We start from the raw sequence: 18,135 nt of genomic DNA, 5'->3' as shown, positions 1-18,135 counted from the left end.
ATCAAGGGCTCCATCAAGTCTATCTTCAGCCCTCAAACTTGACATTTTAATCTGAAAACAAACAGCAGCTATATGCAACAAATGATGTACTAAAATCTGAAGTTAGTGACATCTTAGCTCTGATACCATGTAATTTTTGTGCCCTAGATCAGTAATCAGATTTATGTCTTTTAATTATGCTCTAGTTTGTTAATCAGATTTGTAACATTTTAGTAAACCATAATTCAATAAACTCAGAAATGAAGGAAGTAAACAAGAGACAAACACAAATACCCTGGGAAAACCTCCAAGGAGGAAAAACCCAGCATTAAAGACCCACAGGTCAGATTATATATTCTCCCTTAATAGCACAAGTACAATACTTAGCTTCCTTTTCAGATCTGATCCCTTTTGTATGACAGATCTGCACTTCTAAGCTCTTCAAGTCTGCACCAAAACGGCCTATGTCCTCTTGGACAAGTTCGCACAATCCTAGACAAGTTCACACAATCCTTGTGTAAATTCGCACCTTTTACTTGCAGAGCTAATTCGCTGAAATGCATGAATGATTGAATTGTATTTGCAAGATGACTTTATTTATATGAGTCCTTAGCCTTTATTAATATCCAAGTCGGCCTCCTTCTTTTGGCGCCAATTTATTTATTGTGGTGTTGAGCATTTAGGGTGGCGTGGAAGTATAGGTCTGGGCTCAATCTTGGGGGCACGTTACCCCTTTAGGATAGGGCCCAGTCCTAAATGGGTTCGGATGTTGCCTTAGGCAATCCGAACCCATATTTACCTAGTTACAAACAACAAAATTGACATAGTATGAGAAGAAAAAGGAAGGGGACTAAAAACAGGATATGGGGATGATTGATAACATAATGTCATATAAGATTAGGGGGGAAGGGTTAAAGAGTATCAAGAGGAAGGGGGTAGGAAATATGGCAGGAGGGATAAAAGAAATCTCACCATATAGATAGGGGAAATAGAAGAGTTAGGAGCAGAGGGATGCATCCTATGTAGGGACAAATTGAAGATCATGTGGAAAATGGTAGAGCAAAATAATATGAGGTGCCCCAGAAGATGCCCTTAATCCAATTTGTTATTTGTTCTAGTTCTCATTTCTTTTGAGGTGGGTGAAGCTAACTAATTTAAGTTCACTATGTTCACTTAGTTTCATCCACTAGAGCTTGCAATCTTCAATCCCTAAATTACATAGTATGACTTGTTATTTGTTCATATCCTGTTTCTGATTTGTCACAGGAAATTGGCATGGTATGAGAAAGAAAGGAAGGGGACTAAAAACAGGATATGGCGATGATTGATAACATAATGTCATATAAGATTAGGGGGGAAAGGTTAAAGAGTATCAAGAGGGAGAGGGTAGGAAATATGGCAGGAGGGATAAAAGAAATCTCACCTTGTAGATAGGGGAAATAGAAAAGTTAGGAGCAGAGGGATGCATCCTATCACTATGTATGGACAAATTGAAGATCATGGGGAAAATGGTGGAGCCAAATAACATGAGGTGCCCCAGAAGATGCCCTTAATCCAATGTGTTATTTGTTCTAGTTCTCATTTCTTTTGAGGTGGGTGAAGCTAACTAATTCAAGTTCACTACATTCACCTAGTTTCATCCACTAGAGCTTGCAATCTTCAATCCCTAAATTACTAAATAGTAAATTGCGTTATGTCATGAGATTAATTGAGATTCTTAATCTCCAAGTCCCTGTCAAATATCAATAACATTATCTATCGAAAATTACTAGTTTAGACATTTGAGAAGGGCATTACTTCAACTATTATTTATGTTAACATCAATGCTAAGTAACGAGGAAATTACTTTTAGTGGACAATTGGAATCTGAAGAGACATTACCCAAGTCTGGGTTACCTTTAATAGCCGCATCAAAGTTTGGCCTCAGGGTGGGTTACTAGGGTTGAGATCGTTTCATTGCAGCTATCAAAGCTCTCTTGTGACTGATCTCATTAGCAGGACCATTGTTTATTATGTATATAAAAGCTTTATTCAAACTATTATCTTATGTGTTTAACTTTATTAAACTAAGAACATAAAAAAATGCTAAGAAAAAATAAGAAATTTGAACATAATCAATAAATTTTAGGATGTTCAGAACTATATGCACATTGTGAAGTTGTCTAGAAATGTGCTTTTGTATTTAATTTAGAATTTAAAAAGAAATTAAAAAGGTTAAAAAAGTGAAGTTATTTTACTTCAGTGGTTGACCTTGGCAGTATCCCGTGGAATAATTTTTTAATGAATTTGATTCTCCCTAACTTTGAATGCAGATCTGAATTAGGCAACTTAGTTCTGTACAGACTATGTATCATCAAATTGTGATTTAAGTTTCCTTTGGTGGAAAGTTGCAAGATTTAGCTTCCATAAAATTAATATGTATGTACCATTTAATTTCTGAAACAATCATATTTTATTAATATTGCATAATTGCTATGTACATGCAGGGTATGATACTGTTTATCTAAATTCATTTTGTCATAAATTTAATGAAGCCTTCCTTGTGTCCTTATTTTCAATTAGGTCATTAAATAATTACAGGATGGAATCTACAACTATACTCAATACAAGCTTTCTGATGGCTGCTTTACTCAATTTAAGGTTCAGATTATATTGATTTCCAGGGAAAATGTGAAGGAATGAAAATATTTTACAAATATGCAATGATCAGTGAGTCTTTGTAGAATGCTTAGCTAGTTTTCTGTATTCACAGAAAATGTATTGTGAGTTAATTCTGAGGAAAAACAAGAATTTTCTAGTAATAAATGAATAATTTGATGATCTTATAGCTTCATGTGCATTCTACTTGAAAACTTGGCTAAACCCTTTTTGAAGTCCTGCTAATTGGTTAATATAAGTACCAAATTTTTTATGAAATCAGCCAATTAATGAAATGTAACCCAAGAAAAACTCAAAAATAACTTGTTTATTGCCATCATTAATTAAGAGTGTTGATTGCAGAAGTTATTAATTGATTGCTTACTAGTTACTAGAATTTAATAATTTATGCATCCTGATCAACCCATCCCTGGAGTCTGCTATATATAACATGGTTTTTAAATTCTTGCAGAGTGATCCTATGGCTGTTGTATATATGAAGAAACAAGATGGTTCACTTGAAGAACTAGGTCGTACGGAAGTAATTTTAAATTCATTAGATCCTGTCTGGATAACAAAACTGAGAATTACATATTATTTTGAGATTCTCCAGCTATTAACGTAAGTAGCTTTTCCATTAGCTTAACTTTTTTTCTCAGAATGCAATCATTAAGTTTTGGGCTGATAACATGTACTAAATTACTGTATGTTATTGCTTCCAGTCTCAATGCAGTGTTTTTCCTTCATCTGTTTCTGATATGGTGTTGTATGTGTTTTTTCGTCTTGCAGTTTCAGATTGTATGATGTTGATACTAAGTTTCACAATGTGCCAACTCAGGTGATCCATTCACTATACTACCTCATGCTTGTAAATAACTTATTTCATGCGAGTTAGATATTCTCATAATATACGATTTAATGTAGCTCTTCAAATTGTCAAAGTTGTGCTCAATGTTCAACAAGTATGTTATCCTTCACTTTTCATCACAATCAAATGGAACAATCTTATTCACTTGGAGTTCAGCAAGGAACTTGATCTCTCAATTCTATAACATTATTGTCATAGTTGTAGATTTGGGCATGAGTACAAGGATGCCATTTGAAATATGTTAGAAGAGTAAATGGTTAAGGATCTGACTATATTATATATAATTATATCCAATAGAAAATGTGGGTATGGGGTTTTTCTCCTTATATTGGAGTTTCCTGGTTCTGGATATACCTGAGTTCTGTCCAAAATAACAATTCTACAATACAATTTGTTTACAAAGAGTATTCTATAAATAAATTAGACAATTGTAATAAAACTTAGAGAAAATTGTAGTTAATTAACATCAAGTATTATGATCATAGATAATCCCTATTGAAAACAAAGCATCCTAAATATATTGGATCCATTTCAACAGCTAACCATGTTAGGGATCTGTTGGGAAGGTATTATAGGACAGTTGGGAGACTGTCCTCAATTAGCCCAAGAGCACAAAACACCCTTCCAAGTCAATTTCACACCCTGACCCACAAGCAAACCAACCTGGGGTGGTCTACTTATTAATTGAGAGAACCGGTACTGCTGCATCTTCCTATCACACGTTTCACACCGATCCTTAATATGGTTGCTTGCTGAAATCAATTAAATGTCTAGTACTTATTCTTAATGCATTGGCAAATTAATGCAAGAATGAATTAAACTTCTTAACAGATTTATAAACAAACAAATAAATAATATATATCAACCCGTATGGCACACCAATTACTTTCCAAATATTCTAGATATCTGCACTTTCTTAATTAATCTTTTAAGGATCAGAAGTCTCATTCAATTTCTATTTTAATAGCTATCGTGTATTTTTCAGTTATTCTCTTTATGGCTTATGTATATTAATTTTCCCTTTCTGTACTTCTGATTCACTTGATGTTCATATTTCTTATTCTTCATTTCTTATTTTACCCAATTTGATTTTCTTCTTTTGTAATCTCATTGGCGGTTGAGTCACGACCCTTCAATTTGGAGAGGTATGGCCCTTCAAGAAGCGCTGCCATTTCCAAGCATTATATAATTATTAATTAATTATTTCCTGGCTGCCAACTGGGATTATTATAAGTGTAATTCACTAGCATTTAAGATAAGAATGGCTGACAAGTATCCAGTATTTGCCTAGTGTTAGATTATTTTCAAGGATCCAATCAGTATATAGGAGTCTCTTTTTCCCTTGAACAGCGCGATTTAGTGTTTCTTTGTAATAATCTGCCAGTGTTGTGGCAAGGGAATGACACAAGGTTAAGCCCCTCTCCCAAGCTTAGGAAACAAAGTACAAAATGGGTCCTTATCCATTCTCAGTAAGTGAAATAGGAAATTAGTAACTTCCTTAGCCCCCATCTTAGGAAATGGCTATACAGTAAGATGAACGTACAAAACATTTATAGTCAAACTATGTTGTGGTAATGCCAAGTGCTCTTTGCTTGATATAAGATTTTGTTCCTTGCTATCTCAAATAATCTATGCACAATACAATGGCAAGACATGGTAGGATCTTATGTACTGTAGGTTGTAGCTAAGTCACAGAGTGTGCTGAATTTCGACGAACTTAAATTTTTATAATTAAAATTATAAAAATTTGCCTCGAATTCATATGGAAACAGAATAACAGTCTGCAGTTCATATTGTCACTTGCGCAGCTACTGCCTGGAGTCTGCAGACTTGTGTGGCTTTGTCTGCAGACTGTTAATTTTAGTGATCAGATCAGATAGATAGAAAATTCACACAAAATGCACAGAGTATACCCTGGGAAAACCTTCCTCTTGAAGGTGAAAAACCCAGCAACAAATGTCTTGAATGTATTAGCAAAATGTCTTTACAAATGCTTCACACTTTGAAGCTATACAACAAGAAGATTCATTCTAGAATCAAGCAACAAAATATAGGTTCAATCTGCCTTATATGTAAATCACGATTTGCTGTAGGAGATATCAAACTGCTGGAGATAGAACACAATCTTAATGAAGATGATATGTATACGATCTGCTTGTATGTGAAGGAGAGATACTGATCTTCTGTAGAAGAACACGAATTGCTGAAGATGAACACGATATGCTGAAGGATGATATACAATTCACTGGAGTATGTATTCTTCAATCTGCTGGATGCGAGAATGATTCGATGCCCTTTGAGAGAGGGATACAAACAACATATATACCCGATCATGTGTGCCTTCAACCAACACGAACTCTTCCAAGGGTCGGCTTCTTATTAACTGACACGTCTCTTGAATAGGAATCGGTTATAGTATAATTAACACGTCTTTCAATAAATATAATTAACACGTCTTTCAATAAATCAGTTATATTAACACGTCTCTCTCATTATAGAAATATGGAGAATATTTTAGTGGACTTTTAATCATCTTGTATTTGTTTGTTTTAAAGATAGTAATTGGGGGTTTAGGTGGGCAAGAACATAGCAGCCATTGGTACATGGGTGGCTATTGGTTTGTTTCCCCCAGTATTGTTTTATTTTAAAATTAACAAATTTAAATACTTGAATTAAAATTTAAAATTTATTATAATATTTAAATTTAATATGATATTATCTAATTTTTAATAATTTTAATTTAGTGTACATATAAAAATTAACAAATATAAATATTTAAACTTATTACTTATATTTTAAAAAAATCAAATTTATATAGATGCCCCAATAATCGTTAGCTACAACTGTTGGAAAAATTTGCACAATTGATCTAATAGATATCCCTTCAATAAATGTTTTTACCAATATCTATGCACAAATGCCCCAGTAATCCTGTGCTATGGTTACCAAATAAAGTTGTTAAATTCCTCCAATTAAATATTCAGATTTTAATTACCAGGTGTACAAGTGGGCAACTATTGTTACATGGAGAATATTTTAGTGGACTTTTAATTATCATGTATTTGTTTGTTTTAAAGATGGTAATTGGGGGTTTAGGTGGGCACGAACATAGCAGCCATTGGTACATGGGTGGCTATTGGTTTGTTTCCCCTAGTATTGTTTTATTTTAAAATTAACAAATTTAAATACTTGAATTAAAATTTAAAATTTATTATAATATTTAAATTTAATATGATATTATCTAATTTTTAATAATTTTAATTTAGTGTACATATAAAAATTAACAAATATAAATATTTAAACTTATTACTTATATTTTAAAAAAATCAAATTTATATAAGGTAAATTTAACCTTGAATTTTTTTCCACTTTTTTTTTCCCTTGCCAATCTTCCATCTGAATTTAATTGTTGCCAAACACGAATTTGAACTCAAACTCAAACCTTGAGACTAGGACTGTAGTGTGTGATTTGTAACAAGACTCACTAGTGCCTACCAAGTGTTATGGCAAGACAGATTATGAGCTTGTTGCTATTATATTCTGTTCTTAGGCATTGTCATCACTATTTAATCAATTAGTAGGTTATTCTAATAATAAAAATATTTATGCATTTTCATCATTCTTAATGGCAATATTAAAATTTTTGTTCTGACTTAACATGGGCTTATTTACCAATACATTATCTTTGGGTCTAAAGATCATCATGAGAAGAGATCTCTACATTTTAAATCCATATTCTGAATATTCTACTGGACAGGTTTTATTCATGCGAATATTGAACACAGTTGCAATATATGCTTTTTTGTATTGTAATTTTAGAATTTTTTTCAAAATTTTAAATATTATTTCTTTCTTTAATTTGTTTTTTCTGGAAGTTACCATATAAGAATAATATTTTCTGTTTTGAATAGATGCTTAGATTGGATGAACAACAATTTCTTGGGGAGGCAGATTGTTTCCTGTCAGAGGTATTTTAAATTCACAAGATTTTATATTCACTTGGTTCTATGAGAACTTTCCTATTAATGAGTTGCTTTGAAGAAAAATCACTTTGATCTATATAATTTTAAAGAATATGGAGATCAATACAAAACAATGTAAAGAAGAATTTGACTCAAATTATCATGTAGTCGAACAAGAATAGGTTCATTTCTTGTTCATGAAGTATTATAATGCAGGCGTGTCTTTTTAGGCTAATTTGGTGATTCAAAACAGTTGTCAGATAGGCTTAACTTTTTTTTAATCCAAGTTATGTCAATGTTGATCATTCTTACTTATGGTAGTTTGGTTTGTGCAAATGACTGTCATGCCTCCATATTCTCTTCTTTCACATGTCATTAGAAGGTTCTTGATTTATTACTTCCCATCCACTAGCTCAGTGTTTCCCAGTGTACTTAGACAGGGAAATTGCTAATCTAAGGTTAAACAACAAGGTTTGATTAATGGAAAGATGGGTTCAAGATTACTAGTAATGGTTACAGTATTTAGTTGTGTGAACCATATTGTATGGCAGATAGTTACAAAACCAGGTAAAAACCTGACCAAACCACTCAAAGGAGCAACAGGACATACTGGAGCAGGTCAGTGGTCACAAAAGTTTGGAAATATTACTTTGCAAGTGGAGGAAACAATCAATTCAAAAATGGTAGTGGAGATGGTTTTACGCTCTGCCAACTTGGAAAACAAGGAGATCTTCTCCAAAAGTGTATGGCCTTTCTCACGAGCACAGGGTTCTTGTGCATTATTTGTGTTTCAAATTCTAAATGAATGGTAAGCAAGAATTGCATCATGCCTTGACCCCTCCATTTTTTGGAACTTTGTAGGACCCTTTTTTAAAGATATCCAGACCCTCGGAGAATGGTAATTATGTTCCTGTGTGTAAGACGGAAGTGAAAAGAAACAATCTCAATCCAATATGGAAGCCAGTAACTTTGAGCTTACAACAGGCTGGGAGTATGGTAAGCACCATTGTTCAGTGTTGATTTCCTGGAATTCAAGTTCATAACACACTATTGATTCTACAACTATTTCACAGGATAATCCATTAATGCTGGAATGCTATGACTTCAACAACAGTGGAAATCATTATTTGATGGGGTAAAAGATTAATTGAACTGGGCATGTTCATTCAATACCAATCACTTTGATAGCAAGTTGTTGTCTTACGACTGACTCTCTTTACAAATCTATTTAGGAGGATTCAAAAATCATTGACTGACCTTGAGAATCTTTCTAAAAGCAAGAGTGGTGAAAACTTCTATATGCCAACCTCAAGCAAACGTGATGGTCCTAACAAGGTTTGAATGCCAAAGGCCTGTTGCAGAAGTTTGGAATATTCAATTAGTTTTTCCACTTGTCTATTAAAATCATTAACTCATGATTGTAACATCATTATGCTCTTGTTAGTTTCTTTCAGATATTGAAGAGTCAGTTATTCGTAGAAAAATTCTCAATGAGCACAAAGCATAGTTTCTTGGACTACATTACAAACGGATATGAGTTGAACTTCATGGTGGCAATAGATTTCACAGGTACGAACTTCAGAGGTAATTTTAGCTCTTTTGCTTTCCTTAATTCATGTTTATTTATTGACCAAACAACCCTTTCACTGCAGCTTCAAATGGGAATCCACGACTACCAGATTCTTTGCACTATATTGATCCTTCAGGCCGGCTTATTAATGCATATCAAAGAGTGAGACTTACCTTTGCCTGTTTCAGGTTTTTCAAGAAACTAGGAAATTACCCTATTTTTTTTAACTAGCATCTTTTGTTTTGCTTCCTATCAATTGGTTTTAATGGTAATAAAAATTGATATGTAATCAAACATTCTTACCAATGGCAGGCAATAATGTCCGTTGGGGAGGTTCTAGAATTTTATGACACTGATAAAAAATTTCCTGCATGGGGTTTTGGAGGCAGACCAATTGATGGTCCGGTCTCACATTGTTTTAATTTGAGTGGAAGTGATCGCCTTGCTGAGGTACATACCTTTATTTTTAATTGTTTGCCTCATGCAGTACGCCCCTTTCAGCTACACTTGGTAACCTGCAATTTTTTTTGGCACTGAAGAAGGGTCAGCTTTTCATTTTATTCTTTGAGTATCGCTTTATTCCTTATGCATTGCAGGTTGAAGGAATAGCTGGCATTATGTCAGCATATTCAAGTGCTTTAAAAAATGTTGCCCTTGCTGGACCAACTTTATTTGGGCAAGTGATCAATTGTGCAGCATCTATTGCTGGCCAACATGCAGAACAACGGAAATATTATGTGCTCCTTATAATCACGGTAAAATACTGAAGTGCTGTTTAATGTGACCTTTTCAGCAACTTTTCTTGATTTTCTCTTGTAACTTTGAATACTTTCTATTCAGGATGGAGTCATTACCGACCTTCAGGAAACCAAGGATTCTATTGTAAAGGCTTCTGATCTACCTCTTTCAATTCTTATTGTGGGTGTTGGAGGGGCAGATTTTAAAGAGATGGAGGTAAATTATATTTAACCATAATCCATATCTGACAACCATATGAGAGAATGCATTTTATTGGAATAAGCCATTTTCTTATGTCTGATTTGTTTTCGGAGGTATGCTAGCCTTTTTATTAACATTGATATCATTGTTAATACATGTTTAGAGTCTAGAAATGCTACTTTATGCTCCTGACTTGCTTTTCATAGAATGCATTCATGATTTCATCTCTTGTCAATTGATTATTTGGTTTGCTCTATTTGAAAGGAGAAACAGACACCAAAGTTTCTAAGCAGCATATTTATTAAAGTAAATCATTCAAAGTCTTTGTCCATCATAGATGATGTAAGGGTGAAAGTGAATAGGATGCATTTACTGAATTGACAAGCTCTTATTGACATTTCAGCAGTGGATCTAATTGGGCATTGATCATTCTACAGTTCTCCAATTCAGTTTACATAGTTTGAGTTCAAACACATCCATCTTGTTGCAAGTTTATAGCCTAGGTTCTGTAAGAACTTTAAACATATACACGCTTCATTTAAGTACCTTTTTGACATGTTGCTTCTCTTTCAAGATTCATTTTTTTTGTACGAATTTGTTATGGAATGTTCTGTCCTTGTCCACTTTAGAAACAGTCTCGAGTATTGTCTGTATACGATAATATTATTTTCATATTCAAGCAAAGCTTTTTTAAATGGGTTGAAATGTACAAAAGACCATTCAGGTTCATTGTTTCCATCTCATTTGGAAACTTAAGATTTGTAGCACCAACCAAGTTGCCATGCATGTCTGGTCCAATCTAAATCATTAATGCAAACAGAGTCTCTTAGAGAATTAACATATGCAACTAGGAGTTTCGTTAATATATGCATCAATTTGAATGCTTACTATGCTATTATAAAATAATAGAAGTTTACCGAGATTAAGTGGGTCTGTATTTTTTGTAATTAAGAAATGATCAAAATAGAGAAAAGTTCTTAATGGACACAATCCTCAAAGAGATGTTTTAAAGACCCGTTGCAACAAATATCTGTGCATGACTAAGATATATGTGCATTCCAATCCTTTAGAGAATATCTGGGCATGACTAAGATATATGTGCATTCCAATCCTTTAGAGAATATCTGTGCATGACTAAGATATATGTGCATTCTCGAAACAACATTCCCATTCAACCTTAAGAATAGATCAGCTTATTTTCGGAAGGATTGCATTTGAAGTGCCTCTACACATTCCCATTCAACCTTAAGAATAGATCAGCTTATTTTCGGAAGGATTGCATTTGAAGTGCCTCTACATTATTTGGACATTTTGAGGATCTTGAAGCTTTTGAAAAAGCATATCCCAAAAGCTTGGAGCAGAAAAAAGAATAGGTGTCTTCGGAATGGGTCTCTATTTTAAATTTTTTTGTAGCCAGCCAATGATCAAAACATAGAAAAGTTCATCATGGGCACGATCCTCCAAGAGATATTTCAATCTTGACTTTTTGTGTTCTTGTTTTGCTATTGCACAAGCCAGCATATTTGGTGGCATCTATATTTTTTCATGTTATAATTTTTGCCTTTCTACCCACTGCCCTCTAGAATTTATAATGTAACCCTGAAGTCCACCTCTAGATATTTTCTCTCTTGTATTGTTTCCTTTCTCATTTGAATTGCGATTTTTCGTTGTTTTCTGTTTTATAATTTATTTGAACAGATTAGTTTTTTCCTTTCTATCTATTCTGCCCCTTAGAATTTATAATGGAACTCCCAGATTTACCTCTGTACATATTTACTTTTTTCTTGTATTGTTTCTTCATCTCATTGAATTGTGAATTTTTCTTTGTTTTCCAATTTTCTGAACAGATACTTGATGCGGATAAAGGTGATCGATTAGAAAGTTCCACTGGACGAGTTGCAACACGTGACATAGTGCAATTTGTACCCATGAGAGATTTGCCCAGTAAGTTTCTTTGATTGCCAAAGTTATTGCTCTTACAAAATGTTGTTTAAACTTGAAACTTCAATTCTTATGTGAAAAAATGAACAAGCTTCAGTATTACATTCTTCCAAACACAGTAAAGAGCAAGATGAATTCAGTAACAGATCAATTGATAAGTTCATTATAGTGATTTATATATTGAATATTCTACAAATAGTATTTTTCATTCTTACGATTGCTCTATGTTGTGCTGCTCCCAGCTGGAGAGACCATTGCGCAATCACTGTTAGCAGAACTGCCCATGCAATTTTTGAGTTACATGAAGAGCAGGAGTATAGAGCCTTTCGTGGATTGATTCACCAAGCTTCAATAATGAAAAGCCTTGCTATTCTTGCTTTGGAGCTGCCTTAAGCAAACACAGCCAAACATGGCCTTGCTTGCAAAGTTAACGCTGTGAATGGCATTTCAATCTCTGTTTCTTTATTTTTCATGTATATAAAAAATATTTTTGGACTAATATCAGGATTGTATATTCTGGAAATGTAGATCAGTTGTATGAAGTCCTACGGAAGATAATAAAATAAACAAAGCACTTCTTATTAAAGAATTAACTGTAGAATCAAGCAAATGTTTATTTAGGTATTGTAAACTTGAGGCATTCTTTTCTCCAGCAAATATGGAAACAGAATTTTTAATGGATACCAAGAATGTTTTTTCAATTGTTACATTGTTGTCAGAAATAAAGATAAATAAACAATCTTCATTCATGGACAGGTCATATTTATAATTTTATATTGATCTGAGACGCATGATAATTAAGAGTGCACATCATCCGGAATTAAAAAAATAGAATACAGTTGAACTAGCCAACCACAATATTAATATTCATTACTGAATCTAGTTTCCTTTTGTAATAGAGCCTGGTTATGATGGGTGGAAGTATCGTTCATGTTAAGAATATAACTTAAACAATTTGTTGTCTACCTTTCTCAATTTTACCCTTTTTGGTAAGTATAATAGAGTATTGCAGTACTTACAGCACATTGCTGGTCTAATCTTCAGTTCATACAGCTTCAGTTATTTGTCTGTACAGCACATACATATTATTTTAATAAGTGGATGTCTTTCAAAATACACTTTATTACATTGCAAGTCTACATCTGTCGTTGAGCTTCAGTTCATACAGCATTCAGATTCAGTTCAAACAGCAGGACTGGAAGAATGGTGTGCTCTATGTAAGCGAAGTACTTTCACCAATGTCAGGAATGCTGCTTCTCTCATGTACTTCTTTTTGACAAATAATGTTTTTTCAAATGTTTTTGGCAGCATTGTAAAGGGAACAGTCAACTTCAGTAATAGCAAGCCCTGAGAAGAGATAATTGGAGGAGGGTTTAAAAGGAGACATGAACTCAATTTGGACTAAGAAGCACTGAGAAGAGAAGTCCAAGAAGAGCAATTTTTCGTATGGTCACAGTTAAGAAGTTAATTACATTTCCAATTTTTTTAAATGGGGGCATTTTTAAATGTTTATGCGATCCTCTACCAATGAAGATTCATTTAGTATTTGTAAGCACATTGTTTGATAAGATAACTTTTAATGCCCTTATATTTTATTGCGGAAGTCAGAATTTTCCATGTTATAACAAATAAGAACCAATAGAAAAATTAGGACCAACACATTAAGAACCCGGAATGACCCAATGACCCAATGTGTTTGTCCTTTACAGAAGTTATTATCTGCTAATGGCTTGAATATAAGAACCAGTAGAAGAAATCAAGACCAATCAACTAAGCTTAACCAATGTTAGGGCGTGAAGCTGCAATGAGAATATAAGAACCGGGAGAAGAAATCAAGACCAATCAACTAAGCTCAACCAATGTTAGGGCATGAAGCTGCAATGAGTTCATGTAAATTATTGACAGGTGACTGACAAATTGAAGCTGTCCATACATTCAAGGGGTTGAGTTCAATTTGTTAAAACATTGAGTTTTTCTTGTGGAGACACAAGTTCAATTCTTCATAAGGACATTTATAGTGGAATTCTAAGTTGCGACTCTTGGTCTTCCATAATTGGCTTCTAATATGGAGGTGGTTTCTCAAACAAAGTGGATTTCTAAGTAGTGACTTGTGATCTTCCATTGGTGATTTGTAGTGTGTTTGCTTTTAAGGAGCTTGTATTGGTCTCATGTTGATGCTCAGATGAGTAAGATATTTGTAATCAATATGCAAACTTTTAAAAAAAAACTATGTCCATATGAGCACTACTTTTCATGTCCAAATTTTCAGACTTGAATTCATGATACTTTATTTTAAAGGTGGTCTGAAGGTATAGAATTGCTAAAGATTCTTGGAATGCGAAGAATTCTCACTCGAAGCCCTGGCACTTCAGAACACAAAAGATAAAAATAGAGAAATTAAGTTTAATTTTTAATTAGTTTTCTTTCAATCTAGATCTTAAATAAATACAAAGTATAATTAACATTGAATATTTTAGATGAAAATTGGTGGAAGTGTGGTGTTTAAGGTTTTTACAGATCTTTTTGTTTTTGGCCTTAGGTAGCTTTCATGGTTTTCTCGGGTGGAATTTTAAAATTTAAGTTTGTGGTTGCTGCCGCAGATATCGATGGAAGATACAAACAAGTTTTATCGATGCTGGTGAAAGCAGATTTTGACAAAGACTTGTATGTGGCCAAAGTCAAAGAAGATAAATGGCTGTATTAAAACTAAAGAATCATGCCTTATCTATAAATTCATGAGCATTAGAGCTACTCTGGGCAAAGTTGAAGTGTGGGCTAGGGCTTTATGAAAACCAACATGTGATTTTCTTTGCTGCTAATGGGTATTTTCTCGTTTATTTTTATAACAGGGGAGGCATGCATCGAATCTTCAAGGGTGGGGAGGTGAGTGGAGGGCAATACTTATATGACTTGAAACTTGGCATGTGGATTTTGATCCTATTGAAGAGTTACCCTCAAGGCGTCTTGTTTGGATTCGTCAATTTTGATTATCTTAGGAATTTTGGGAAGAGCGAAATCCGATTGCCCTTAGGTCAGCTCTAAGTAATTACTTGAGATTGCCAAGTTGACAAGACTAGAATTGGATACATACGTTTGCATTTATGTTGAAATCAATATTACCAAACGTCCCTTTCAATCAATTGAATTGCAAAAGGGATCTTAATTTGGGAGCAAGATTTAGATTTTGAAGCCCTCTCTTTTGATACTAGGAATGCCACAAGCATGGCCATCTTGCTGGGATAGTTCCTCCTGCAAGCTCAAGTAAGAAAAATAACTTTGCCTTGCAATTTAAAATGTGCTTGTAAATCAAGCTTCCATGCACAACACATTGAAATGCTGGGGAGTTAAAAGTCAGCAGCAGCGAAAAAAAAAGTGAAAGAGATTTTGGTGCGAAAAAAGTATTTTAACTAACTAGTTATTAGTTGGTCTTATTTGCATGTTAAGGTAATTTATTGATGGAGGTTTGTCTTAAAATCTGTTTTTCCTATCTGATACAAAATCACAAGACCCTGTCTAGGCAAGAACCAAGGATTGAGGGGTAGTATGCATTCTACCAAATTTGCTTAGGGCATGATCTTGGCCTCAATCTTTTTTGATGTCGGAGCCTTGAACTCAGCAAGACTTGATCCTTGGTGGGCTCATTAAGAACTTTTTAACTTCACCAGCAGACCAAGGGCCCATGGACATGTTAAGTTAATTCAGGTGTTAGGGAATTTTTTAAGTCTTAGTCGTCATAAAATTTTATTTTTATCTTTTGACTTGTAATTTATATGTTGTAGGTTGTTAGGTTTATTTGTCTCATGTTATAAGATTAAAACATGTCATGATCTTGTTTAATCTATCCTTTAGTTTGCCTATATAAGCAAGGTCATTGTACACTTTGTATTATATAGATCATAGATAATCATTTGGTCATATCTCATAGATCTTAATATCAAGCAAGCTCATTTCTTGCGTACACTCTTGTTCAATGCTATCTTTGTTTTTGTAGGTGATCTTGGGATGTTGAGCTAATCTTCAACTCCTACAACGATGCTGTGAGATTGACAACAAAATTGTGGTCAAAAGAGAGGTAGACACAACCCACCAATACCAATCTTGGCGGTAAGGAATCAAAATCACAATTTTGTACGATTTTTTTTTTTGTTATGATACTCAACAAGACCATTATGAGGGGTACTTGGTTATAGCAAAACCTTTGGTAGGCTAGTCAATTGGGAATAAAAGTCATCATAGACCAAAAGATTCAATGTACCCATCTATCATGCGTTCTTTTGTTGCTTAAAACCAAATACACTCCTTATCTTCCCAATTGCATGTTATTAATCCTATCATTTTTCTTTATAAAGGTGAAAACTAAGAACATCTTTCATTTTATCTATTCATGAAATGGTCACTATGTCAGATATTGTTGATTGTCTAGATGTCCCTAGGTAGGCTCTCATTGAAGATATGGAAGAACTAGGGGTTTTGAAACACTTTCAAGGTAGCAAGAAAAAAATTAAAAACAAGTAAACTGTTTGAGAGTCAAGCAAATTTGGCTCATGGTGTTAGGATTCCAGTCAGTCCTAAAAATGACATTGTTCTTTCAAATATAAGGGGCCCTAACAACCAATTTGGGAAAATGGTGTGCATATGCTTATTAGAAAGGAAAGATCTTTTATCTTGTTTTTGCAATAGACAAAATTAAAAGAAGATTATAATCATGTTCGCAAAACAATCTGGAAAGGAGTTGATTCAATTTGGCTTACTCTAATGGATTCTTGGGGGGTTTGTTGATTGTGGGGGATTTGAGGTGGCTTCAAATTGATTTTATTTTTGGTAGGAGATGATGCTTTAGCAATATACGAGCAACAAGATGAATTATTACATGTTCAATTAATCAATATCTATGCCCCTTTTGGTTTTCAAGAGAAAATGATCTAATGGAGTCAAATTGAGTCTTTTAGACAAGCCTTTGTGGTTTTCCCTTGGATGATTGCAAGATTTTTTTTTTGATGTATTTGGTTTAATTATTATATTGGTTACATTTGGATCATTTGATTTATATTTCCTATTTTGTAGAGATATTGTGCAGACATATTACTACATCTATTATTCCACAATGGTTTTACATTCACATCTCTTAGTGGTGTATCATATATAACAACTTTTATGTTTTATTTGAACAATCTCTTGTAATATGATATAATTGTATATTTGCATTCTTTGAGAATATAACTATTCTTGCATTTTGGGTATTTTTTATGCTTTTGTTGAAGCTCCTTTACTTTGGGTGGCCATCTACGTCATAGCCAAATCTTACATGACATTAGAGCTTTTTAGATTGCTTCTTGTTAGTCTATTTGAATCTTGTCTTCTCTTGAAAAGTGTAGTATAATTTTTTGGCATCAAATGATGACTTGGACAAATTATTTATTTATTTTATAGAAATCTCAAATTTAGGGGGGGTCATTTTTGTGGGTTTGTATTATAGATGTACTTTGAGCTCAATCATTGAGTTAAAAATGTTTGAGAAAACTAATTGTATTTAGTTGCATTTAAATCGAACATAGGAGGCCAAATCTCTAAGGGTTTTGAAGAAGGGTTTTTTGTTGGACATTTGTAGAACATTCATCATTTGGAGTATTTTGGGTTAATGTCAATCTTGTCATTATGTATAGAAGGAACCAAAACTTATAAATTGATTCTCAAAAATTTAAATTGATCAATTTTGCTTTGGGTCCACAAAAGAAAAAAAAATCACTCCTAATGGTTTTATGGATTGTACTATAGAATATTCTTGAAGGAGTTGGTAGATTCAATCGACATTAGAATTATGCAAGTTGCATGTGAGGTAAAATGAAAATTCTAGCTTTTTAAAATATGCTTTCTCATCTTTTTTTTGCATACACTATGGAGGGTGTATATTGTTTAGTAGTGTATGATTGTTGACACAATTGCCACACAAGAAGCTATAGAGGTACCATACAACCTATACTACTATTGTGGCCATGTTTGAGACACCCAACCTGAACAAGATCTGATGGCCCTATCACCACTTGCACTTGACCCCATGACTCCTCCACTTTGCCATTGTTGACATGCACACTTGATTTTTAGAGAATATATTAACATTGATAGAGAATATTTTATCACAAAACAACCTCGAATATCTTGTAGGCAATTTCAGGTTCTGATAACTTTCAACGCCTTGTTTTGGCTAATATGTAACATGTTTGGGTGTAATATTTTGAAAG

The 18,135-nt window shown here is 33.6% G+C and overlaps 1 protein-coding gene across 4 annotated transcripts in view; it reads left to right on the top strand.

Moving 5' to 3' along the window:
• LOC131075938 (protein BONZAI 1) overlaps window positions 1-12,577 on the top strand; it is a 55,094-nt gene extending 42,517 nt beyond the window's left edge. For all 4 annotated transcript variants that reach the window (XM_058012911.2, XM_058012912.2, XM_058012913.2 and 1 more), the window contains 14 exons: window positions 3,089-3,237; window positions 3,406-3,454; window positions 7,396-7,452; window positions 7,998-8,189; window positions 8,308-8,442; window positions 8,520-8,581; window positions 8,679-8,781; window positions 8,901-9,015; window positions 9,099-9,178; window positions 9,329-9,466; window positions 9,613-9,771; window positions 9,857-9,970; window positions 11,803-11,899; window positions 12,139-12,577. In XM_058012911.2, coding sequence (XP_057868894.1) covers window positions 3,089-3,237; window positions 3,406-3,454; window positions 7,396-7,452; window positions 7,998-8,189; window positions 8,308-8,442; window positions 8,520-8,581; window positions 8,679-8,781; window positions 8,901-9,015; window positions 9,099-9,178; window positions 9,329-9,466; window positions 9,613-9,771; window positions 9,857-9,970; window positions 11,803-11,899; window positions 12,139-12,233 — 1,545 coding nt within the window. In that variant the 3' untranslated portion in view covers window positions 12,234-12,577. The remainder of the gene's footprint in view (window positions 1-3,088; window positions 3,238-3,405; window positions 3,455-7,395; window positions 7,453-7,997; window positions 8,190-8,307; window positions 8,443-8,519; window positions 8,582-8,678; window positions 8,782-8,900; window positions 9,016-9,098; window positions 9,179-9,328; window positions 9,467-9,612; window positions 9,772-9,856; window positions 9,971-11,802; window positions 11,900-12,138) is intronic.
• Window positions 12,578-18,135: the final 5,558 nt, after the last annotated feature.

This window comes from Cryptomeria japonica, chromosome 9 (assembly GCF_030272615.1).
Source record: "Cryptomeria japonica chromosome 9, Sugi_1.0, whole genome shotgun sequence".
In the NCBI taxonomy this organism is placed as follows: domain Eukaryota; kingdom Viridiplantae; phylum Streptophyta; class Pinopsida; order Cupressales; family Cupressaceae; genus Cryptomeria; species Cryptomeria japonica.
Note: the sequence above shows the minus strand (reverse complement) of the source record. Positions and strands in the feature narration are given on the sequence as shown.